At 34.6% G+C, this 24488-nt stretch overlaps 3 protein-coding genes across 4 annotated transcripts; 1 reads left to right on the top strand and 2 right to left on the bottom strand.

Annotated features, from left to right (window-relative positions):
• Nucleotides 1–477: 477 nt before the first annotated feature.
• LOC104882154 (two-component response regulator ARR1) lies at nt 478–4731 on the bottom strand. Its single transcript, XM_010664224.3, has 6 exons — nt 4532–4731; nt 3624–3776; nt 2847–3254; nt 2658–2734; nt 885–1850; nt 478–733 (listed from the first exon to the last, which is right to left on the bottom strand). Exons 1-6 carry the CDS (start codon nt 4671–4673, stop codon nt 557–559), a joined length of 1923 nt encoding a protein of 640 aa, XP_010662526.2. The 5' UTR covers nt 4674–4731; the 3' UTR covers nt 478–556.
• A 2096-nt stretch (nt 4732–6827) lies between these two features.
• LOC100250288 (uncharacterized) lies at nt 6828–13386 on the bottom strand. 2 transcript variants are annotated; one of them, XM_010664225.3, is made up of 7 exons: nt 12931–13386; nt 11373–11488; nt 11210–11298; nt 11043–11117; nt 9265–9369; nt 7368–7463; nt 6828–7225 (listed from the first exon to the last, which is right to left on the bottom strand). In XM_010664225.3, the coding sequence occupies exons 1-7, from the start codon at nt 13314–13316 to the stop codon at nt 6959–6961; spliced, it is 1134 nt and encodes a 377-aa protein (XP_010662527.1). In that variant the 5' UTR covers nt 13317–13386; the 3' UTR covers nt 6828–6958. The 2 variants fall into 2 exon arrangements, with proteins under 2 accessions (XP_010662527.1, XP_010662528.1); XM_010664226.3 differs by having other exon boundaries at nt 11373–11501; nt 12931–13385.
• Nucleotides 13387–22842: 9456 nt separating this feature from the next.
• LOC100250412 (ethylene-responsive transcription factor ERF027) lies at nt 22843–24240 on the top strand. Its single transcript, XM_019225865.2, has one exon. The coding sequence runs from the start codon at nt 23284–23286 to the stop codon at nt 23995–23997; it is 714 nt and encodes a 237-aa protein (XP_019081410.1). The 5' UTR covers nt 22843–23283; the 3' UTR covers nt 23998–24240.
• Nucleotides 24241–24488: the final 248 nt, after the last annotated feature.

Here is a 24488-nt window from a genome sequence, read left to right as displayed (position 1 = left end):
TGCAATCCAGACAGAATTCCCAGGGAAAAATGGCTTCCCAGTGGCCAATTCAATTTTTGTATGAGCTAAAGGGCTTGGGAATGTACATTCAGTATCCTTAAGATTTAAGGGGGGGGAAATGTGGCAAATGAAACAGTGGAACATCATCTACCGATAAAGGGAATAAAGATTTAAGAAAACACTTGACTTGCCTGATTGGGGTTTTGTGGTTCAAAGCTCAGAAAATAGTCATCCAACTGATCAATACCATTGCCGACATAGCCCATTATCTCTACACCAGATTCTATCTGCATAGCCACAAATAGGAGAATTTTTGGAACAATTTGGAATTGTATAGTTGTTTGGGGCAATTCATAAGAATTGACAAATAAAATATAAGAAAGCCCACAACAATGGAGAAAAATATATCTAAATGAGGTTTAAAATATTGACACAGGAACAAATTGAGAAACTTAAGAATGGAACCTACATTTTTTAATTATCACTACGGCATTGATAATTTATTTTCAATTTAATTTAGTTACTTAGGTTTGATAAAATCTAGACAACCTACAAGCTACGAGAAAAACAAAATAGTAGAGATATGAAATGCGAAGTAATTTATAAATAGAGTCGGTGAAGTAAGCATTTGACATGCCTGGTTGGAGGACGGTTGGTTCTCAGGAGGGTTATTTTCCACAGGATTCAGGTTGATAGAATAGTCATGGCTCTGAACTTCTTCCCCAACTTGTTGCTTCACATATCAAGACCAATGGCATAAAAGCAGGAAACCAACCGATATTTATAACTAACAAATCAAGCATTATTTTATGTGTGAAAGAGAATCAAATTGGAAATAAAGCAAACATGTCTTATGCAACCAAAAAAGCAACTAGTCTCAGTACCTCATTATTATGTAGATTGTTGAGATGACCTTGGAAAAGTTCATCGAGTTCACTTTCGGCAAATTGAAGGGGAGAAACGCTCTCCATGGGAGCAGTAGTATTCATCAGATGATCAAGCAAATAGCTATTGTCTCCTCCTCCATTCCCAAGATCATTCTGTTGCAGCAGTGACAGTGAAGGCAGCAGCATTGGATTATTGTTCTGTTGGGTTATATTAGAGAACCTTGTTGGAGGTTGGTTCGTGCTCCTTAACCCTACAGAAGAATATGCTCCTTGAGCATAATAACCAGAATTCACACTCTCCGACAATGCAAGATTTCCGTTAATGTTCCCAGCGATTGAGCCATAGTTGCCATTAAAACCATTTGACAATCCCATTGGGCCTGAGCCAGCAATATTGTTGTTGCAGTCAAAATTTGGGGGCAGATGTGAATTGTTGAAAGATTCCATGTTTTGTACCCCATGAATGTTTCCAGAACCCTCAAAGACGGTGAAGTTGTTGTTAGACATGGCATTTGGAACAAGTTCTGATCTTGCTTGAGTTTGCTGTTGGTTCATTTGCATTGGATTTGCACCATTCATAACTCCACCATTGGCTTCGGGGAGAGCATTAGTGTTGCCAAAAGGTTGTTGCTGCAAATAAGCTTGATTGTTCATTGAATGTCCCTGTCCATGTCCAAGTTGAGGTCTAGGGTTACTGCTTGAAGCTTGCTGATTAGGGAAAATTGCTCCTCTAAGGGTGGGATCATTAATCTGGATATTTCCTGGGAATCCTGGTTGCAGCAATGATCCTACTAGTTGCTGGTTCAGAAGCTGTGGGAACCCTTGCTGGAGAGCACTAATCAACAGTGATGGGTGTCCGGTGGCAAAGCTCGATCTTAGAGTTCTTTCCGCGATGCGCTTTCCTGTGCTACTCCCAGTAGAGTTGCTTGCTTCAGCTACGCGTCGCAGAAAGATTCTGTACTTCTGCAAAAGCAACACATTGATCTTTTAAGGAGAACTGGTTGGAAGGCATCTCAAGGATTGAACAAGAAAACCTTTGTACATACACAAACAGGGTTCTTCAAGCAATAAAATTCCAACCTAGAAAGTGTAGAATGCTTTCTTGTTTCTATATCAAAACATTGAAAATTCTATTTCAATATTTTTCTCTTTTTGGAAGCCATATATTCAAAACTTCACATTTTGTTAGCCAACTTCATATAACATCATTATCATGAATGAAGAGGCATATAAAGAAGAAGATATGAATAATCATCACAAAAATCTCTAGATACAATGCAAGTACTGTTAACATGATCATGTTAATTAACGACGAAATTCTTAGCTCGATAACTAAGTAATTTATAATAATAAAATGCATATTAATGGCGTTAAAAGACGACAAATGCACACAAACAAGATATAAATTTGAAGACGACAAAGTGCATAGGCAGCGATAAAAAATTTTAGAAGACGGCAGATTTATAAATGGAAATGGATAAAATTAACTGATAAGGTGTTTTAACAAATATTCATTCTACAGAGGATAGAAAGTCCCTAGCTTAAAATTCTTGAACTTTTTTCGGTTATCTGCATTTATAAAAGCTGTTTTATTGTTTCTTCGACGATTTGGTGGTTTTGCATGCCTAGAATATTATTCTATAATACAGGGAAAGCTGGCTCTTGTGTTCATCAAACCCTAACACATAAAATGCAAAGTTTTCATGGAGTTTTACATAAATTATGACATGTAAATCACAATTATCCATATATAGTATGCCAGAAGCAAACCTGAAGATGGCTAGCCACATTTTCCCTAGTTAATCCTGGCATGTTCATGAGCTCAAGAATCCTCTTGGGAACAGCCCCTGCATGGTATATATAAGAGAAAATATAACCATTAGACATATCTTAAGTAAGTACTATTCCAATCCTTGCTAGGGTGAAAAAAAATGCATAAATCAGTAAGAGATATCTTACTTTCAAGGCCTATTTTTCTTACAGCTTCCAAGAATCGGGTATGAAGCGCACTTGTCCATACGACCTTTGTCCTTTTGGGTGAAACAGCATCACTGTTCTCTTTTCCACTGTCTTCAATAACCCTTTTGGAGGCCTTTTTCTTGGGATCTCTCTTACTCTGGTTCACTTCATTTACTGATGATACAGACTCTATATCGACAGGATCATCAGGTGTTTTCTCAACTGGCGATTCCTCCTCTGGAGCAGGTCCAACATCCTGCATGTCAACAGAATTATCTTTCCTTGGACCAACAGCATATTGCCATATGTTCTTAAGGTCATCATAGTTCACAGGCTTCACAATGTAAAATGCAGCTCCAGCCTCTAAACCCTTCAACATGGAACTTTCTTTGTCATCAGCAGACATCACTGCATCAGTGAAAGACATATAATTAAGCAAATGGTAGAGAAAGAAATAGATGAATTTCACAAATGAGGGAAACTGTCCTTTTTCATCACCCTTTTCCTCTAAAATTAATCTTTGAAAATATAAACTTTTTTTTTTTTCTTTCTATGAAATAGTGAGTTGATAGCAATGAGATTAAAAGTATATATATATATATATATATAGAAAAGGAAGAAACTATGTCAGTCATACATGTATTTCTCTTTATGTTGGACAAAAAATATGAGAAAACTTTGTCTGATTCTTTAAGGAAACCTTCTCCTGAAATGTGAACAAATAAGGTAATTATGAATAATAAAGGAAAGAGATTTCTAGCTCAAAGCAATACTCACTGACTACAGGGAGCTGGAATTCTTCCTGGACTTTCTTTTGAAATTCAAATCCATCCAACTCAGGCATGTGCACATCCGTTACTACAAGGTGGAAGAAATCACTCCCCGATCGAAGTGTAGCCAAAGCGTCTAGGGGGTTTTTAACAGTCACAACTGAAATGGACAATGAAATTTACTTTGAATTAGTTAAAAAAAAAATGATGAACAAAGGAACTAAAAACTTCTAATTAGAGAATAAAAGCCTTACACTAGTAGAATTTCCATAACTAAATAATTGAAAAGTTCTATATAAGATCAAGTGAAGAAAAAAAATATAGGTATTAGATAATCATAATGCGAATGATCATACAAACCATTCCTTGACAAAGATGAGGAAGATATTCAATTTCTTGTAGATGCATGCCCCCCCATTATATATCCTTACATATGATCTTAACAAAAATTGTAAAAACATAAAATTCAACAAAATGAAAAAAAAAAAAAAAAGGATTATCAAAATGCTAATATGTATGAAACACTTCATGGAGCATTTGATAGCTGAACTAGTGATTCTCTTAGTATCATAGTTGAAAAAAATGTGTAAAATCACATAATTTTACACATACTGATAAGCTTGAGAGGATACATGGAAAAACAATGAAAATATATGATAAAATAAACCTGGGATCGGAAAAAATGACTAGAAAGAGAGAGAGAGAGAGAGAGAGAGAATTTTTTAAATCGATAGTTTTAGGATGAGTTACCATTTCTTCATCTTGCACTAAAAGGGGTGAAAAAGAGAGGAGATCTTTAAAAATGAGTTTGAGGAAAAACAACCATGCATGCAAAGCCTTGTTGAATCACTAACTAAAAGAGACATTGTAGAAGATGATCCAAACAGAAACAAGCATAAAATCTCCCTTTGATACCTTGATATCTCCGTGTTCTAAGAATTCCTGCAACTATTGAGAGACATATAACATCATCATCTACAACCATAACATTTACGCCAGCAGCAGAGGTTATGGTCTTGTGAGACTGCTGGTTTGGGCTATTTATCTCATTGTCCATGTACAAAAAATAGTTTTCACTGCAAATGGAATCACAATGAGGTGGAGGTTGAATTATAAGTGTCAAGTGTAAAATGATGCAAAAACCCTGCTTTATAGAAAGACAATGGAGAGGGAGAGATTGACATTTACTGAATTTTTTCTACACCCCAAAAATAGGTTACAAATCTATCAGTAGATACCGGGTTTTTATTTGCCCACAGGAATTTCAAACCAATTAATCAGAAAAATCTTCAAAAAAAAAAAATTCTCTATTTAAAGCAATTATACAAGGAAAAATAGGAGGCTATCCATTGAGTTCTTTTCAGACTAGATTTTTTGAGATCCTCTTTCTCATCTAATTTAATGTCATTTCTATGTCTTTTGTTTTTAATTTAAGAGTCATTATATTTGTCAACTAAAATAAAGTTTTTCCAACTTGTTAATTATTTAAATATTTAAAAATTAAATAAATCTTAATTGCTTTTATTTTGTAAATTGAGTAATTGTTTTGGCAACTCATTTGAACTTGTTATCAATCGAATGATACAATTATTTTTATTGAAATAACAAAATTGAAAATTGTGAGGCTTTTAATTGCAATTCTTCATTTGAAAACAATCATTAATTCCACTACTATATTTGCATCTAAATAGATAAAACTGTATACTATTGGCATCGTGCATTTTCAATTTTAGAATGTAAATATTGTATTAATTTTAAAATAAAAATAAAATTTTGATTTCTTAGCAAAAACACATTTAACAAATTTACTATATTGCATTATGTGTTATACTAAGCAATGACATGAATTTCATTCCAAATCATAAATTCTAAATATTTTACTATTAGTTTTTATTTTTATTTTTTACTAATCAATAAATGCCGGAACATTTTCATTTCAAAAAATCATTTTTTTTTATAAAAAAAATACAATTAATGGGTTTCCACAAAAACAAAATCCAATAAATACATTGCCTTGAGAAAATCCATGCAAATTAATTTTTAAAAAAAAATCCATTTCCAACAAGTTCATTATGGAGTTAATGCAGCAGAGTTTAGTGAGTGGAAAGAGTAGAAAATCCAAGTGAAACCGGATGGGGGAATGGTGGGCTTTTTCCACATTTAGTGAAAAGGGAAGGAAATGAATGTGGGTTTATCCTTAGATATAGAAAGACAACTGCCATTAATGAGGAGGATTTGGGCCATTTCCCTTTTGGGCCAACGGTTTTCTCCAACAGGACCGAAACCACTAAAACGAAAATCCAAATGGATTTTGTACATTTATGATCAAAGTAAACCCTCCGCTTTTGGGTTGAAATTGGTCTCACTAGTTGACCTCTGAAAAAGACAAGGCCCATTTTGGATTTATAGCTCACGCCACGAATCTTGGCATCTCATTTTGGGCCTTGTTGCTTGACCCAACATCTGGCTCTCCTGACTCATAAATTTTTGTCTCACAAAATCTCCACGGATTTATGTTGAAGAAATGTGTGGGCCCCATTAGGACATCAGTTTTTTGGGCCCATGTGACCCCACCAACCGCTCTTTTGGCTGTTTCTGACTTTCACTTTTTTAATGATTATCCCCAAATAAAAAAATTTTAAAAATTCAAAAACAAAGTTTTTTTATTTTGGCTGCACATAAAGTTGGGCTCCTTTGGGCCATGTTGGGCCAAGTTTAGGCTCGGCCCAAACTCATATTGACCCAACCTACATTTTGGGTTTAAACAAGCTCAATTTGGAGTCATTATTTCTTTTCTTCCCTCCCCCTCCACTTTTTTTTTTTTTTTTTATAATAATGTGGAGGAATATATAACACAATTAGTAGAAAAATGTAAGGGGAGTATACACTATTAGTAACTTAAATGTTGAGTTAAGATTCGGTTTAACGATACTAATTGAGAAAGTTGTTAAAATTGGGGGAAAAGAAACAAGAAGCATGCATTTGGTTCAAAATCCACCCCTAAAATGAGTAGTTCAATCAAAGGTGTCCTACCTATTCATTCATCAATGGCCTCATTTTTCTTTTCTAAGAACACTCATGTTGGAAGAAGAAAAGATAGAAGACAATTAGAAGGAAAAGGATTACAAACATTGAAATTAAGAGGGCTTCTCTCAGGGTTCCATCTTCACCATGGACTAACAAACATGCTGACTATAAACAGTTAAAACTCTGGATTCAATGTGTTTTTCTATTTCATTTCTTCAAATTTAGGTATAAGAAAAAAGGGATTGTTAAAAGAATAAACCAACATCAACAATGGAGAGTCCTTCAATTTTTCATCCAAATCAGGAATCTTATACCTTATAACACGGTTTTTATCTGTTCAAATAATGCCCACAACAGGATACCAATTACAGTATCCCTAACCAAGTTCTTGAGAAGGGAATCAACCCAGCCATTAGCACCATCACCAGATGACCTCTTTCCCACAAGGTCCCGAAACCGCAAGTTCCCTTGATCTGATACTAGAGCGTAAATGACTCCGTTCATATGGCCCTTTCCGATGACCCCCACAACTCTCTTACCGCCATTCACCGCTTTGCTCCGCTTCAAAGACCATGCAAGATACTGAAAATAACAATAGCACATCAATTAGTTGAGTGATTGGAGACCATAGCTTCATAAGAACACATCTTTTTTATAAATATATACATATAACTGAAAAGGTATCAATAAGGAAGGTGTTTTTCCGGTAGGAAGAGACTGTTACCGTGTCACGCTCATGTATAAGAGGCTGCAGAAGTGATGGATATGCCACACTTAACTGATCATAGAGCTGAAAGGTGCTGTCGTCTGTACTCAATTCCTGCAAGAGAATATGGAAAATAGAGGAAATAACATAATAAGAAAATATGTGCAATGAATGGATTATATAATTGTTGAAAAGAGAAAGGAATCAAATAGCACGAAAAACGACAATTTCATAGTTAAACTTTGATTCTACGTGCCAAGCGCTCAGAATTCACTGTCCATGCATGCTATGGTGCTATTATACTCCCTAAATTCAAATTATCATGTCAAACAACCAATTAGCATTCAATTACTATCTCATTTCAAGGTCCAACTCTTTTAGTTGGACTGCAGCTTACAACTTAATAACCATTCACTACGCTCCTCTACAGTACATAATATACACATCAAGGTTCAAAGAATCAGTCAAATCGGATACAACACAGTTGAGTCATATTCAGAATGATCCTCACCATAAAAAGGTTGAGAAATGGTAAAAAAATTTCAGTTTCAATAATATTGAATCAGTCGGTTCAATCGAATCATGTACAAGTCAGCAAAACAAATTGCTAGTCATGCCACTCCAATTTGACTGAGTCACAGACACATCAAGCTTTGGACAACTCTTTCAACCATATCCTTACCATGAAAATTACCATTCTACTTTATATCATCATAGGACTGATTATGATTGATTTTGGAACTCTGATTGATAGTCTTGATTATTTAAAAGAAAATAAAAAGAACTTGAAATAGAAGAGTTTTGAATTCTTACTACTATTATGAACCAATCTGTACATGTACTTTTATCAGTATTTAAGTAACGTTAAATGGGGTATATGATTTTTATTAATTTGTTGGGTCCATCTAGTTATTTATTTTTCTAAAATTTCCATCCTTCTTAGATTGTTTGAGCTTTTTAACTAGCATACATTGCCTATAGCCCAACACTAATCTCAGATGCTGCAACCAATCTTTCTCAGGACTTCCAAAGTCAACAACTGATAGTGCAAGTTTGAACCATGATATTACTTATGAAAAATAAAAAAAAAGTTTGAACCATGATATCTATCAAAGGCATTGGCTGTAAAAGTAACATTATGCACAGAACATGCTTCTAGAGTTGATTGCAATTGTAGAAATATAAATGAAGCAATAATCTGTGAATAAACACATAATAGATATGAAACATGTAGTTTTTGCATGACAAAGCAATCCCCATAATTGGATGAGAGATATCAAAATTTCTGCCATATTAACTAACACAACTTTGAGAAAGGAAAATGAAACTAAACTCTCTATTTGCTTCTTTAATAGACACAATGACCTACCCTATAAAGTATTACACAAATTCAAGTGTATTTGTGCACTATATGTCTTGCCAGTGGGATTTTTTAGACAGAATAGTGTTCCCTGTTAAGGAAACAATTTTTTTCATTTATGGAATAAGAATTTTACATAATTAGGGTCCATTATTACATAGAATCTCCTTCATCGGTATGTCATTTTTCAGTTTGTATTTTTTTTTTTTTGCTTTTCTTTTGGTGTAAATTGAACAACAAAGATTACAGTATTAGCTGTGATTCATTATGTTGTCCACCTGATAAACATTCTTTTGAAACTTTTTAATAGACACAGGACCTGAAATAAACACAACCATATGCAGAATGAGAAGATTACATGTCATGTTGGCTGCTTTGGGATACATAAAGATGTCAAAGTACAGAAGTTTGTTAAACATATTTTAATAAATTACAACATCACATAAATACTATGAACTAATAGCAGCAGCATTTCATGAAAATTAATGTCGAGCAAAGCTTTTAATGTATCAACTATCAAGATAAAAAAAAAAATAGTATCAGTAAAAGAAAAACCTTCATCTCGTTTGTTGACAGTTCAGATGATGTTATTCCACGAATAACAGAGATCACTAGGCTTAGTTTCTCATTCCATTCCAAAGAATTCCAAGCCCTCTCAAGCTGCAAGAGCAGATTAGGTAAGCATGATTAATCTAATCCTACTTTATATAACACTTTCGATACAAATCATCACTCAGCATCTAATAAACACCAATGAGAAAGGCCTAACATAGGGATGGCAACGGATTTCATTTTTTTAGGTCACCCACACCTAATAGGTTGAGTTTGGCCAAAATATAAATGGGGTAGGGCCAGGTATGGGAAAAAATTTTATAACCCAACTTGGGTTCAGTCAGAAATGGGTATTTAATTTCCTCACCTTGCCCCAACCTATCCTAAATAGGTGCCTTTTATACTTTTCCTTTTAATCTCTTATAATTATAACATTACAACTGTATATATGTAACACAAAAAAAAACTCTAACCCACATTTGAGCCATCTCGTCTCTCTCATTTCTCTCTTATTTTATCTGCTTACCCAACGCCTCATCCCACTCATCTCTCATCCCTCATTTCTCCATTTCTCCTTTTTCTTTTTTCTCTTTTGGTTTTTTCGTCTAATGTAGGCAATGATGAAATATCAATATTGACAAAAATATTGCTAGTTCGATATTACAGAAATATTAATACTGATGGAAATTTACGTAAAAACTTGGAAAAGAAAAAAGAATAGTGTGGAAGAGGAAAATGAAAATAATGGAAGCTAAATGACACAAAGATGAGAGTCAAATGAGAGATCTGGATCTGATTGAACAAGACGGCTAAGATGGGAATCAAATTAAATGAAATGACCTATATATATTTGGGCCAAATTAGCTAATAAAACATAAAGCTTTAGGTAGCTGTTATTTTTTTTAGCTATTGGATGTATTTTTACTCCAAAAATGGCCATTAGAACTTGTAGGTAGAGATTGGTAAAGTTTCTCAACCTTTAGATGCTTTTTTATTTAACAAGGAAACATTAGATCTCAGGTCCCACATTTGTTAACCAATTTTCCACAGCAAAATCAGAGATATTTTGCTGAAAAATCGGCACCTTTCCATGATAACATCATGTATAAACACATCTCTTCCCCATATCAATAATATGCAATTTTCATACCATTTTTCCCTGAAAATGAGTCAATTATATAACAAATCTTCCTTACCTTTCAATATCCTATCCATGCTAGTCAACATCTGACAAGTACCAACTTTTAAATCGTTGGTTGCAGGTGCGTTCCACTTCAATGTCTCCTTGCCATTCTTCCTTCTTGCTTTTTTCTTCTTTTTTTTTTTTTTCTTTTTTCATAATAAAAACCATGGTGATTGTTTGGATTGAAAAAAAAAATTACCTTTTTTACTCTTCACTTTTTCTTTTTCTTTTTTTCCTGTTTTTGGGAGGAGTGTGGTGGGTTGTGGGGGAATAGATTTGTTGAAACTGGTTTTGAATCAGATAGGTTGTTTGATTTTCTTTTATTTTTTCTTGAAGAAGGAATATATTGGTAATAATAGGTTACCCAAGTTTGGCCTAGCTCACCCCAAATCGGGGATGGTAATTGAAATCTCATCCCACCTAGATTTGGGACAAGGATGGGATAAATAGTTTCGCTATAGGGGCAGGGATGGGAAAGCCATGACCCCATTGACATCCCTCATATGGTAAAATTGCCCAGTTAGAAAGCTTGCTCATATCAAGTGATAAGAACCAAATATCATAATATGACTTGTTGCATAAGTTAAGATGAACATACAGTAATTTCAATTGGTCGATCCCCCAAAACTATTTGAGCACCAACTTTTTCAGATGCTTTTCGAGCAGCACGGAACTGCATATTAGGGAAAGAGTTTCATAAACGAGAAACTATAAAGAAGCACATTTCCATTAAGTGCATCCAAGGATTATGTTGAAGTTAATTACCTCATCTCCAAAAGGGCGGTTGACATCTGAAGAGATTTTTGAAGAAAAAACTGCCAAAAGAAGACGTAATGCAAGAGCAGTTTGACCCCCTGCTATGTGAAGGAAGAATAAGCAATTTTGCTTCAAAGGTACACAATAACATGTACAGAAACCTAGTGCTTACCCAAGTTTATGCTACGACCAATGGCACCAAAAAATCCAGTCCCACTCAAAGAGAACATACTCGACCTTAATTGTTGGTTAAGCTCTCCATGATTGGAAGTATACATTATACCAGCTCTGAAAATAAACTCTGCAACAATTGAAGTTAAGCCATGGATTGAAGACAAACAAGTATGACAGATATCCAGTCAAATCAAACAAGCAGACATACTTATTAAAACTGATTAAGTTTTAATCTCTCCTGTAGAGTTACGGCTCTTGAACATTGAAAAACTTAAACCAACATATGTGATAGACCGTAATGTTGTATAAAATTGAATTTCACTAGGTTCTGGTTCTAGGTTAACATGCATAAGTATGATCATTCTGCTGCTATCCTTCAACTCTTATAAATAAAAATAGCTGGTGCTTCCAGCTTCAGGTTTCTACCATTTCTTTAAACTAGTGACATAGACAGCCTGTAATATCTGGAAGGCAGCACCACTAAGTTAGACGAAGATATGAATCTTGATATGGTAAGAGAATTGAAGGAAAAATATAGGTGTAATAGTCAACTTCATGAGATTTCCAAAATCTCATTTATGGCTTCTCTCCTGTATAACCATTCATGATTATAAGACTTCTGATTCTGCATCTTATTTAGTGTTATGCAAGATTTCACAAATAAGTTCTACACCTGCCTGCATTCTTCCATAAATGACATCAAGTTTGATAGATGCATTAGCATTCAGCAGGAATGATAATTTTTCCTATTTTAATTATCATCTTCAATTCTATATCACAGGAACGTTAACCATTCATTTTCATCATCCCAATAATCAAAACCCCCTAGCCCCCTCTCTTTTCCTCTCTCCAATTATAGCATACATTGTTCCCATTCAGGTCGAGATAATTCTATTTTAAGGATCTTAATCATTCCCCCCATCCCTTCCCTTCCTTCCCTCTCTCTGAATTAAGTCTACATCATTCCCTTCTTTCTTCTGGCAGTTACATATGGCATTATATAATTTTCAGGTTTTCAATATCCCATGATGAGTAGGGACCTATAGTAGGAACAGAAACTTACAGAAGACCACCACATAAGTTAATCATCATTTTAGATATGCCCATTGCCATGGTTCTATAGCTTATGTGCAAAATACCCATTTCATTCCATATGGCAAAACTCTTCCTCAAACCATCCTCCATTTCCATAAAATTTCAAGGCACGTTGCACCTGTCATGCCCCCCATTAATAATCCCAAGAAATCTAAAATAGAATCTCTCTTGGAACTTTCTTCAAACATGCGGAGGGCTTGTGGCAGCATCATCTTACTTTAGCAGCACTTACTTCTATAATTTTCGAGCCAAACCATAGAAGTCCTTGAAAATTACCAACCAAACAAAGCCTCAACATACTCACTAGCGTACCCTAATCCTACCATGAATCCATATAAGTCCATCAGTCATCAACTGCAATCAAATTGGACCAAAATCCATTGACTAGATTCAAATTCAAACAGAACCCATTGACTATTTTCAACTTCAATCAAAACCCATTAACCAAAGACAGCACTTGCCTGCTTCTACAGAGCTCCACCACCACATTATCAGGATTCACCACCTCCACGACGCGCTCCACATCCGCAGCCGAGAAGCTCGAAATATGCGTGGTTCCGAGCAACCAAATCTCTTCCGGCTCCACGAACTCGGTCCTCCAGGCAGGCACGGGGCCGAAGAGCCTCTTTTCGATCACAACTAAACTGCCATTATCGGCCAAGTCAAGCAGTTGAGGATGGGTTTGAGCGATTGTGGCTCGAGAGTCTTCGAGAATTTGGGCTCTGAAGTCGAAGTCCGGCGGTGGAGGCTTGATTGAAACAGAAACCTTAGAGGGTTTTGAGGGTTTGGTGGTATGAAAATTTGGATTTGCGGTGAAAATAGGGAAGGTAGAGGCTAAGGTTTCCATGGATGAGGCAGGGAAAGATCAGAGCCTAGGAGGCTTTGTGTTCAGAGTTCGGATAATGAACGTAACCTTAACGGCCATAGAAAGTTCGTTTTATTTATGAAATTATTTTTAATTTTAATAAATTATAAATTACGTATTTATGACTTGATTTCATTGACTACGGTCGGTTTGAGATAATAGTAATTATATATTTATCACGTGACTTCATCGACGGTCCAACTACCAATCTAAGTTAATAGTGAATTAGTAATTTTTTTAATTTAATGTTTGGTATGATTTTGAAAACATTGATAAGGATTATTATGAAAAATTAAAAATAAAAATAATTAGGTTAAGGGTAAATTAGATTGTATATGAATTCATGTTACGATATATAACTCTTAGCATGATTTTAACATATTTTAACATATGAAAAGTTTGGTGTCACCTAAATTATAGCTTGTTTAACCTATTTAAAAGTTTAAATTTATAAATATATTATTTTATATATGTTTTAATTGTTTTAACTTTCAACTTTTAATTTTATTATATTTTAATTATTTAATTTTAATTATAGTATATTTATAATGTTAAAATACATTAAAATTTGAATTTTATATTTGTTTATTATTTTATTTAATATTTTATTTATAAAATATTTTTTAACAATACCAAAGTATATAATCGAGTTAGTTTGAAAATACTAAGTAGATGGATTAGACAAGTTGTAACAATGAATAAAAACACAACTATAAGTTATATAGGTTAACATGAACACAATTACACTATACAAATGTTGGATTGTGAAATCTGAACCAATTTTATATGAATATTGGATTGTGAAATCTGAATCAATTTTGTTTTACTTCACTTGGGATGTCGAGGGTTGAGTTGTTCAATTGAGCTCTCTAATTAACTCGCGGGAGTTGAAGGGGGCAGTGTCCTTTAGAGAATTTTTTATTTATTTTTTATGTGAATAATATGAACGACTCGATGTCTCATGAGTTTAGTGGATTATTGAGTATTAGTGCACTCCGTGGATATAGGATTACATCGATCACTGAACCACGTTAAAAATTTTATCTTTTTTATTTTTATTTTTGTGTGCATAGTTTGGTTTACAACAAACTCGTTAAAATTTTTATTGTTTCCAAATGATATAGCCACATTTTATCAAAATTATCGCCTCTAATAATAATCAATTAACATCTCAGTTTCATCTCATGGTATCAATTTATCATACTTTTTATTTTCTAATCATATTTCTTTTTTACTTTGATCACATATTTATTTGGGAGAATTGTCTTTTGGACCGACTGGATCCAAAAATTAAGATTTGACCCATAAAAATTGCATAATTGATAAGAATGATATAAAACATGAAAAGACCAATATACCCTTCAAAACTATTTTCTACCATAATATTTGAGAAACATTTTTATATTAATTTTTTTTAACAATTATTCTGACAAATTATTATTTTTAGAAAACTAATTTTTTTTAAAAATATATCATTTAAAAAAAATAAATTTGACATATTTTCAATTATTTTTTATATACACAATTTTAAAAATATATATTTTCCAAGATGTTTGATTTTTAAATAATAATAATTTATTTTTATTTTTTTGGAAAAGTGTGTATTTTTTTCTAAATCACTAAATTATATTAAATTTTATTGAGGTTTGTAAAATGAATAAAATTTAAATTAATGTTTTTCTACTTTTTTTTATAGTCAATAAAGATCATTTGTGGAAAGATAAAAACTTCATATCCTTCTTCTCGATTTTCACACTTCCTTTAAGTCTTGAACTTAAATAGTAAACTTATATGAATCAAAGCTTAATTTTTGAGTCCAACTAGGCCCAAAACATAATTTTTCCTATTAATTTTTCATATTCCTTATTTTTAGTTCAGTATCATTTAAATGAGATTTAAAACTCGTTTGATAATGATTCTAAAAAACGCTTTTAATATTTTTTATACTTCAAATTTTTCATAATTTAAATATTAGAAATGCTAGAAACGTTTTCTAAAATCACTCTCAAACACACTCTTAATGAAACCATTTAATATTATTATGAAAACTACCTTTAATATCAAATGTTATCCCTCAATTAAATCCTTAAACATCCAACTCAATCTCAATAGTTTTTATAAACCTTTTCAACCTTATCAGAGTTGAATTCCAGCCTTTTAAAATGTGGACCACAGATTTCCAAAAAAATAAAATAATTTGAGCAAGGGAATCCATTTTCTGCTATGGACCCACAAGAGAAAAAGACGGACATTAAGATAGTGTACATCATGAATGCGTAATTTAATAATCTTGTAATAGACCATCATGGGTTGAATTTGCCAAAACAAAGAGGTACGTGTGTTGAATTCATTAATCGTTACAAAGCCTCCTTTCTTAGTATATACTTAAAAAATGCAACCAATTTTGAATGTTTAAGTCAATTTGTCACTATCTATAAAATTGTGTGGAAAGGAAAGGGTTAAGTGGCATTTGTTTGGTTTTTTTTTTTAAACTTAATTTTAAATATAACTTAAAATTAAAGAGTGTTTAATAATATTAAGTATTAAGTTTTTTTTTAATATTTTGTAAAGTGTGATTGAAGGGTCAAAGCTTAACCCTAATTGATATTCATCCACATAAATATATAGTACATCAAGCAAACCTAATTAAGGGAAAACCGTGAGTTTAGGAAACAATCCTAAATAATGCCGTGAGTTTAGGAAACAATCCTAAACAATAGCAACTACTTTCCTAGAATATATCATAATAATATATCATAATATCTCAACATGAGTTTAGGAAACAATCCTAAACAATAGCAACTACTTTCCTAGAATATATCATAATAATATATCATAATATCTCAACATGAGTTTAGGAAACAATCCTAAACAATAGCAACTACTTTCCTAGAATATATCATAATAATATATCATAATATCTCAACACCCTCCCTCAAGTTGGAGCATGAGGTTCAAAAATGCCCAACTTTGCAAGAAGATAATCAAATTGTTTCTTTCCAAGAGCCTTTGTAAAAATATCCGCCAATTGTGTAACAGTAGGAACATATGACGGAGCAATCAAACCATCTGTTATCGCATCCCGAACAAAGTGACAGTCAACCTCAATGTGTTTGGTGCGTTCATGAAATACTGGATTTTTGGCCATATGAAGGGTTGACTGACTATCACAAAAGAGCTTGATTGCCTTTGGGTGGTGCACACCCAAGCTCAGAAGCAACCCCTTCAACCATTTGAGCTCACAAGTAACTGCTGTCATAGCTCGATATTCCGCTTCTGCAGACGAGCGGGAAACTGTGTGTTGCTTCTTTGTCTTCCAAGAAATAGGAGATTGCCCAAGAAACACAAGCCATCCGGACAAAGAGCGTCTAGTGACTGGACATGCTGCCCAATCAGAATCACACCAACCCTGCAGGGACAGATCACTATCTGCACATAACAAGATACCCTGACCCGGAGTACCTTTCAAATAACGAACGACTCTCAAAGCCGCCTCCCAATGCTCAATTCTAGGCTCCTGCATAAATTGAGATAATATATGAACCGAGTAGGCCAAATCTGGACGAGTCACTGCCAGATAAATGAGTCGACCTACTAATCTGCGATAGGACTCAGGGTTCGACAAGAGCTCCCCATTTGCGAGTCCTAATCTGTGATTTTGCTCGATCGGGAAGCCACACGGCTTGGCTCCCAGTAATCCGGCCTCCGATACAATGTCAAGTGTGTACTTGCGTTGACACAAGAACAAACCAGCCGAACTCCTGGCCACCTCGATTCCGAGGAAATACTTCAAAACACTAAGATCTTTCATCTTAAAACAATCACTGAGATAGGCTTTAAAGGTCTTAAGTGCAGCGGAATCATTCCCAGAGATAATAAGATCGTCGACATACACTAGCACATTTATTTGAACATTGCCCTTAGTGTAAGTAAAAAGAGAATAATCAGAGTAGGATTGTAAGACACCATATCCTTTAAGAGTCGTGACCAACTTGGCAAACCAACATCTCGAAGCCTGTTTCAACCCATAAAGTGATTTTCGTAACCTGCAAACAAAGTTCGGATCGGAACGCTCAAATCCTGGGGGTAGCTTCATATACACTTCCTCCTCAAGATCTCCATGCAAAAAGGCATTGTGAACATCCATCTGATGAAGTTCCCAATTTTTCGAAGCCGCAATAGCCAAGAAAGCACGCACCGTAGTCATTTTGGCAACTGGAGAAAATGTCTCATGATAATCAATACCGGCTTCTTGATGATTCCCCAAAACTACTAATCTGGATTTGAGCCTTTCAATATCACCATTTGAGAAGTACTTGGTTCTGTAAACCCACTGACTTCCCAAAGCATGCTTACGCTTTGGAAGAGGTTCAAGAGTCCACGTACCATTTTCCTCCAAAGCCCGAATCTCCTCATGCATTGACTTTTGCCAACTGACATCTTTCATAGCCTCTTTAAATGACTTAGGATCATTGCTCGAAATAATAACTGCAAGAAACTTTCAATAATGTACAGAAAAATTGTCACAATTTATATAATGTGCTATGGGATAAGGAGTACCTGAGGGATGCTGTGGAGACGGAGTGGCGGGAGATGGACTTTCAGCAACCACCGTATGAGTAACAAAATCTCGTAATAGAACCGAAGGAAATTTATCCCTCATTCCCTTTCCCATAGGAGCAGACTACCCATTGCTTGTATTGTCAAGCCCAAGTGAATCAAGCCCAACAGTGGGAACAACGTCCGGCCCAGGTGAAAGAGGCGCTGAAGAAGCCTTGGTGTGGGCCGGCCCACCCTCCCTCAAGCCCAGATCTGGATCGGCATCAAAATGGGGCACCTGATCTTGGTGGGCTTGGGGTTCAGGTTGGATGAGGTTGGGATTTTGTGTTTGGGCTTGTGGGTTAGGCAAATCAGCATCATCATCGACAAAATCAGCAAAATTACTATCAATTTCAACATTTACCGTAGGCACAATGCTTTCCGGAATAATATTCACAGCACCCGGGTTACCAAACGGAAAAACATCCTCAAAAAACTTGACATCACGAGAAACAAATAATTCCTTGGTGTCCAAATCAAACAACTTCCACCCCTTCTTTCCAAACGGGTAACCCAAAAACACACATTTTCTACTTCTACTTGCAAATTTGTCACTTTTGGATTTTTTATCATGAGCAAAACTAAGACAACCAAAGGTGTGAATTGCCGCATATGAAGGAGGGGTGCCAAATAGGATTTCAAATGGTGTTTTATTGTGTAACAAAGGAGAGGGAGTGCGGTTTATTAAGTGAGCAACGGCAAGAACACTTTCGCCCCAAAAATAAATAGGCAAATTTGCTTGAAAGCGTAATGCCCTCCCCACATTTAAAATATGCTTGTGTTTTCTCTCAACCCTCCCATTTTGTTGCGGAGTTCCCACACAAGAAGTTTGGAATAAAATGCCAGTTGCAGAAAAATAGTCAAGTAGGCATTTAAATTTCGTACCATTATCACTTTGAACAACTTTCACTGTTTGAGAAAATTGTCGATCTACTATTGCAATAAAAGACATAAACATGCGGAAAAATTTTGTTTTATCGACCAACAAATAAATCCACACAGCTCTTGAGAAATCATCAACAATAGTTAAAAAATAACGAGCTCCACAAGAAGAGACATGTTTATAAGAGCCCCACAAATCACAATGTATTTTCTCAAAAATTCTAGTTGCCTTATTGTCACTTAAAGGAAATTTGTCTCTAGGATGCTTAGCACGAAAACATATTTCACAAGCTTTGTTTAAACTACCCTTAAGATTGCTAACTGGAGGAAGTAACTTCACTACTTTCTCTGAAGGATGTCCCATCCTTTTGTGCCACAACTCCAAAGTGGATGTTGCGTTGTGGACAGAAACATGTTGTACCGAATCACCTTCAGCTCCACCGAAGTAGTAAAGTCCATCTCGCCTAACTCCCATTCCAATCAGCTCCCTGGTGTGGTCCTGTATAGCACACATATAAGAGTTAAATTGGACAATACAATGTAAGTCATCAGTCAATTATGAAACCGAAAGTAAATTGCAATTGAGTTTCGGCACATAAAGAACGTTTTTAAGAGTGATGTTATTCGACAAACGAACGGAACCGGATTGGGTCGCAACAACAGATTCACCATTAGGAAGGCCAATCGGACACTCAAACAACGCTATAGTATCAAATAACCAAAATAAATCACCGGTCACGTGATGAGTTGCCCCGGTGTCAATGATCCATGACTTCGTGTCAAACTTACCATTCAACCTGTCATCCGGAACTTGAGCATTACCAATTAAGCCCGCAAGAGCTTTCCATTGTTCGGGGATAGTGCCTTCCAAAAATTCGAACTTGCGGCGTGCCTCCAATGCCAACTGAATATCGGAAGCCCAATCATCGTAATTGTCGCCGCGTAAGCGAGTGGGAGTGATGAAGTCGCCTGGTCGGTCTCCTGTGCCGAGAAAAAAATGTGAATTCATCTCCCTTTTAGGTGGCGGCAATGGTGGTTGTTCATCGTCGCCGGCCATTGTTTTATTATGCATGCATGTCAATGCTCTGATACCATGTAAAGTGTGATTGAAGGGTCAAAGCTTAACCCTAATTGATATTCATCCACATAAATATATAGTACATCAAGCTAACCTAATTAAGGAAAAACCGTGAGTTTAGGAAATAATCCTAAACAATGCCGTGAGTTTAGGAAACAATCCTAAACAATAGCAACTACTTTCCTAGAATATATCATAATAATATATCATAATATCTCAACATATTTTTTACTTTTTATTAAATATTAAGAAGTAAATAAAAATCAATATATTATTTTTAACATTCAAAATATTAACAAAAAATATAAGAAATAAGTAACAGGTTAACAAAAAGTAAAAAAAAAAAAAAAACAATTTGAAATCTAAAAGTAAGTTGTTTTCAATAAAAAAAAGTTTAAAAAAATAACACTTGGTGTTTATTTATTTTACTTAATTTTAGAGAAAACTTAAAATTAAATAGTATTTAATAGTATTAAGTATTAAGTTATTTGTTTTTATAATATCTTATTTTTTTTATATTATCTTATTTTTATTAAATATAAAAAAAATTTAATATATTACTTTTTCTATTCAAAAAAAGTTAAGGTGGATCCGGTTGTTTAATTTTTTTTATTTTTTTATGACTTATTATAAATTTTTAACTATAGAAAAAGTCAAATAATATGATTTTTTCTAAATGAAAAAAGTAACATATACGCTTTTTCATTTACTTTTTAATGTTTAATAAAAATAAAATATTATAAAAATAAATAACCTAATATTTAATATTATTAAGTATTATTTATTTTTAAATTTTCTTTAGAATAAAATAATTAAAAAAACAAAACAAAAATATTATAATTTTTTTTATTCAATCAAAAATTTATAATAAATCATGAAAAAAATTAGAAAAACAAATAATCTAAAGTTTAAAAACTACTTTCAGTAAAAATAAAAAATAAAAAAAACAAACACTCTCTTAGTTTGATTTAATAAATTTGTACTAGAAAATGGTGTAAATCGAGTATCTTATATTAGTGAGAGAAGTAGGTTGAATAATATACAAGATGGTTTCTAAATGTATTTAATTTATATGCTTAATCCAAATTGGTATAGTTAGGAAACTCGTAGCAAAGGATAACGCTTTGCATGGACCAATTGGATTTTGTTTAATGGATTTGGATTAGGTAACATCAAATAGAAATTTGAAAATAAATAATTATTTTTTATTCATGCTCATCCCTAGGTTAACTATTAAAAACATTACCTTTATGCTTAATAGATAATTAATATATAGATGCACCTAATTTGAAGTGACCAATTATATTTATTATATTTCTTATTCCAAACTCCCATCTAATAGCCACTATTGATGCACACTTTTGAAATTAATATATATATATATATATATATATATATATATATATATATATATTTGTAAAACACAAACTTAATATATTTAATTCAAAATAATTATAATTTTGCATAACTTTAAGCATTAAAGATATGTGGAGTCTAATTACTATTCACCCTATTTATATTATATTTAGGATAGCTAACTTTGAGAGGGAGTTTTTATTATTATTATTATTATTATTATTGAGAGAGATACAAAAAGACGAAGAGCAAAACCTAGAGGGTTGGGAATTTCTTATGGTCTTTTTTCATTATAGTGAAAATCTGCAACAACTGCAAGTGAATGTAACTCTTATACTAAAAGTAAACCACTGTAAATTTTTTTCACATTGATTTATTATCACTTTTGAAAAATATGATTAGGGTGTTTTAATCCTAAAAGGCTATACCTTGATATTACCTTAGAATGATACATGTATTAACTTTAACTTGAATTACTACTACCTTTAATTCGAGAGTACATGAAATTTAAAACTCCAAAAATTAACTTACGTCAAGAATGACTTTTTGTCTAGGAGAATGTCTAACTTTTACACCACCCAACCAAATCCATTAACAAGCTTGTTGATAAATTGGGTTGGGTTGGTCAAGTCGCAATCTTTAGGTTAGTTGGGTCATAATGTACAACTCACCTACATTCAATTTTATATAGTTGTTCCCACAAATCCAACCATCAACATTAAACTATATTTATTAATAATTATGAGAGAAATTATTTCAAGCCAAAAAAGAAAAAAACTATTAGAATCAAATACCTCCTTATTTCTAGAATCGATTGACTTAGAAGTCGACCTCTTTTTTCTTACCCCTCTAATCTAAGCACCACTAATATGCGCCTTCATTTTCTACGCTTTCTATCGACATACTCGATCCAATTAGCTCCAATGGACCCAACTTTTGTCTCTACCAAAGGAAAAACAAATTGTTCTATTATTCTAAATTCTAACTCATCTAAGTTGTGTTATCGACTACATGATCTTGCCGTTTCCACTTCACATATTAGTTTTGGTTCGTCTAAATTTTATTAGTTTTGGATTCTATTATAGTATTTGAAAAAAAACAGAAGTATTTTTTTCTCCATAAGTATCAAAAAGACATCATCAATTTGATGATGTTACAAATACACTTTGTTCAAGTTATTTATATTTTTAATCTGATGATCTAGATTTCATCACATGACATGAGAAGTGAGTTCAATAGTTATAGATTCCCGGAACTAAGCAGCAGTCTTTTAACTCCGGAAAAAAATGGCTTTTATTAGTGATGGATAGAGTCATAAAAATTTGTGGCCACTCCGCATGTGTCGTGAATCAACTGGGACCCAACTGTACCCCTTCACGATCCTATACCAACAAGGGAACACCACCACCACAGCACAATATAATTCTAGGAAAGACTCTCTCTCTTCATGGTCTCCCCATTCCTAAGTTTCCTCCTTTTTTTGAGTGTTGGATGCTTCCAGTCTGCAGATGACTGGTTTCTGCACGAAACCCATGAATAGGAAGCCATGGAGTGTCATTTATATGTCTCAAATAGCTATAGATAGAAAGGGATAGAAAGTGCGTGTGTTCATAGAGAATCTAGTAATCAAAAGATTATGCATTTTCCCATAGAAAAATACACAAGCGAATGGTCCAACCAGACGTTGCCGTGTACACCCACAGGTTTGTGTCACTAAGATATTGAAGCAAAAAGCGTTTCCAATTAAGAAATTGGGAAACAGAATGAGGACCATTAGGTAACAGCTAATTGCTAGCTTGCGCCTGATACGTGTGCCTCGGGTTGCCTCATGTCGAATTGGGTTTAAGGCGCAAAGCCAACCGGGGTCCGCGATTTGGCCACGCTTTTGCCTAGTACCCTTTTCTCGCCCCCCTTATAAGCCCAGCTCCCCTTCCGATCTTTTTGACCCGAATTTTGAGTCTCTCTCTCTCTCTCTCTCTCTCTCTTTCTCCCCCTCTCTCTATCTGAATTGCAATTTTTTTTTTTTTTTTAAATATGGAAGAACCTCGTGCTAACGTGCGCCCAAGTGACCAACCACCTCCTACTCCAAAAATCGAAGTACCCGACTCTTCTCTCTCTATTGTGCCCCCACAAGACCTTTCTTCACCTCCTTCACATTCCTCCTCAACGCCCACATCTGCTCATCCCTCACCAAAAAATCTTCCCTCTCCGACTCCCTTTTCTGGTCAAACCGCCGGGAGGCACCCTTTTTATAGGGGAATCCGGTGTCGAGGTAATAAATGGGTATCGGAGATTCGAGAGCCGCGCAAAACTACTCGAATATGGCTCGGCACGTACCCGACGCCTGAAATGGCGGCTACCGCCTATGATGTAGCAGCGCTGGCCTTAAAAGGCACTGATGCCACCTTGAATTTTCCCAACTCCGTTCTGTCATACCCTATCCCAAAGTCCACCTCCGCAAGCGATATACGCGCGGCGGCAGCGAGGGCCGCTGAGGCTCAGCAAGCAAAGCCCGAGAGTTCGGAGAGCCCAAACACCACCCAACCTAAAAAGGAGGAGACAACAGAATCCAGTAGCTTGGCAGCGGGGGAGGATCAATTCATTGACGAAGAGGAGCTTCTGAACATGCCTAATCTATTGGTGGACATGGCCGAGGGAATGCTGGTTAGCCCGCCTAGACTCAAGTCCCAACCCTCCGACGATTCCCCGGAGAATTCAGACAGTGATAGTCTATGGAGCTACACATAATCAAAGCCAGAAAGGTGGAGAAGCAGAACTGCCAGAACCATCATCATCATCATCATCATCAGGTAAAAGAATTAATATGGTAAATTTTCCACTTTGTTTGTGAGATTTGTTTTTGGATTTCCTTTTCTTTTTCCAACATTGATGTTGGGTTCCGAAGCTGATCGGGTTGCAGAGATCCCAGTTACTAACCTGTAAGAAAGCGTGTACTGTACAGCTACCATTAATGTGACTAGTGCTTATATATCTCAATGTCATAACTACCCCTTTTGATAATTGCCACATATCAAGACGCCTTCCCCATCGATCCGTTTTCCACTCTTTTCAGGGCTTCAAATTTTCACATTCACCATGTTCTTGTCCTTTAGGCCCTTTTTAGACAACAATCATGTGGGGTTGTCTTCAATAATTTTTAATCCACGAGACATGGGAAGTTTAAGAATCTTGAGCCCATATGGGTTTTATATTCATTTATGGTTAGCTAATGGATGCAA

The sequence above is a fragment of the Vitis vinifera genome, chromosome 16 (assembly GCF_030704535.1).
Source record: "Vitis vinifera cultivar Pinot Noir 40024 chromosome 16, ASM3070453v1".
In the NCBI taxonomy this organism is placed as follows: domain Eukaryota; kingdom Viridiplantae; phylum Streptophyta; class Magnoliopsida; order Vitales; family Vitaceae; genus Vitis; species Vitis vinifera.
This window is presented reverse-complemented; position numbering and strand designations above follow the sequence as displayed.

What these genes read in the sequence shown, in the direction of transcription:
- LOC104882154 (XM_010664224.3), bottom strand. Translation starts at nt 4,673, where the DNA reads ATGGACAATGAGATAAATAGCCCAAACCAGCAGTCTCACAAGACCATA. An exon ending in ATGTGGCTAGCCATCTTCAG is followed by an intron (nt 1,851 to 2,657) that starts GTTTGCTTCTGG and finishes TTGCTTTTGCAG; the next exon opens with AAGTACAGAATCTTTCTGCG. An exon ending in ACAATCTACATAATAATGAG is followed by an intron (nt 734 to 884) that starts GTACTGAGACTA and finishes TGATATGTGAAG; the next exon opens with CAACAAGTTGGGGAAGAAGT.
- LOC100250412 (XM_019225865.2), top strand. Translation starts at nt 23,284, where the DNA reads ATGGAAGAACCTCGTGCTAACGTGCGCCCAAGTGACCAACCACCTCCT.
- LOC100250288 (XM_010664225.3), bottom strand. Translation starts at nt 13,316, where the DNA reads ATGGAAACCTTAGCCTCTACCTTCCCTATTTTCACCGCAAATCCAAAT. An exon ending in ACCGCCCTTTTGGAGATGAG is followed by an intron (nt 11,118 to 11,209) that starts GTAATTAACTTC and finishes CCTAATATGCAG; the next exon opens with TTCCGTGCTGCTCGAAAAGC. An exon ending in TGTCAACAAACGAGATGAAG is followed by an intron (nt 7,464 to 9,264) that starts GTTTTTCTTTTA and finishes ATTCTCTTGCAG; the next exon opens with GAATTGAGTACAGACGACAG.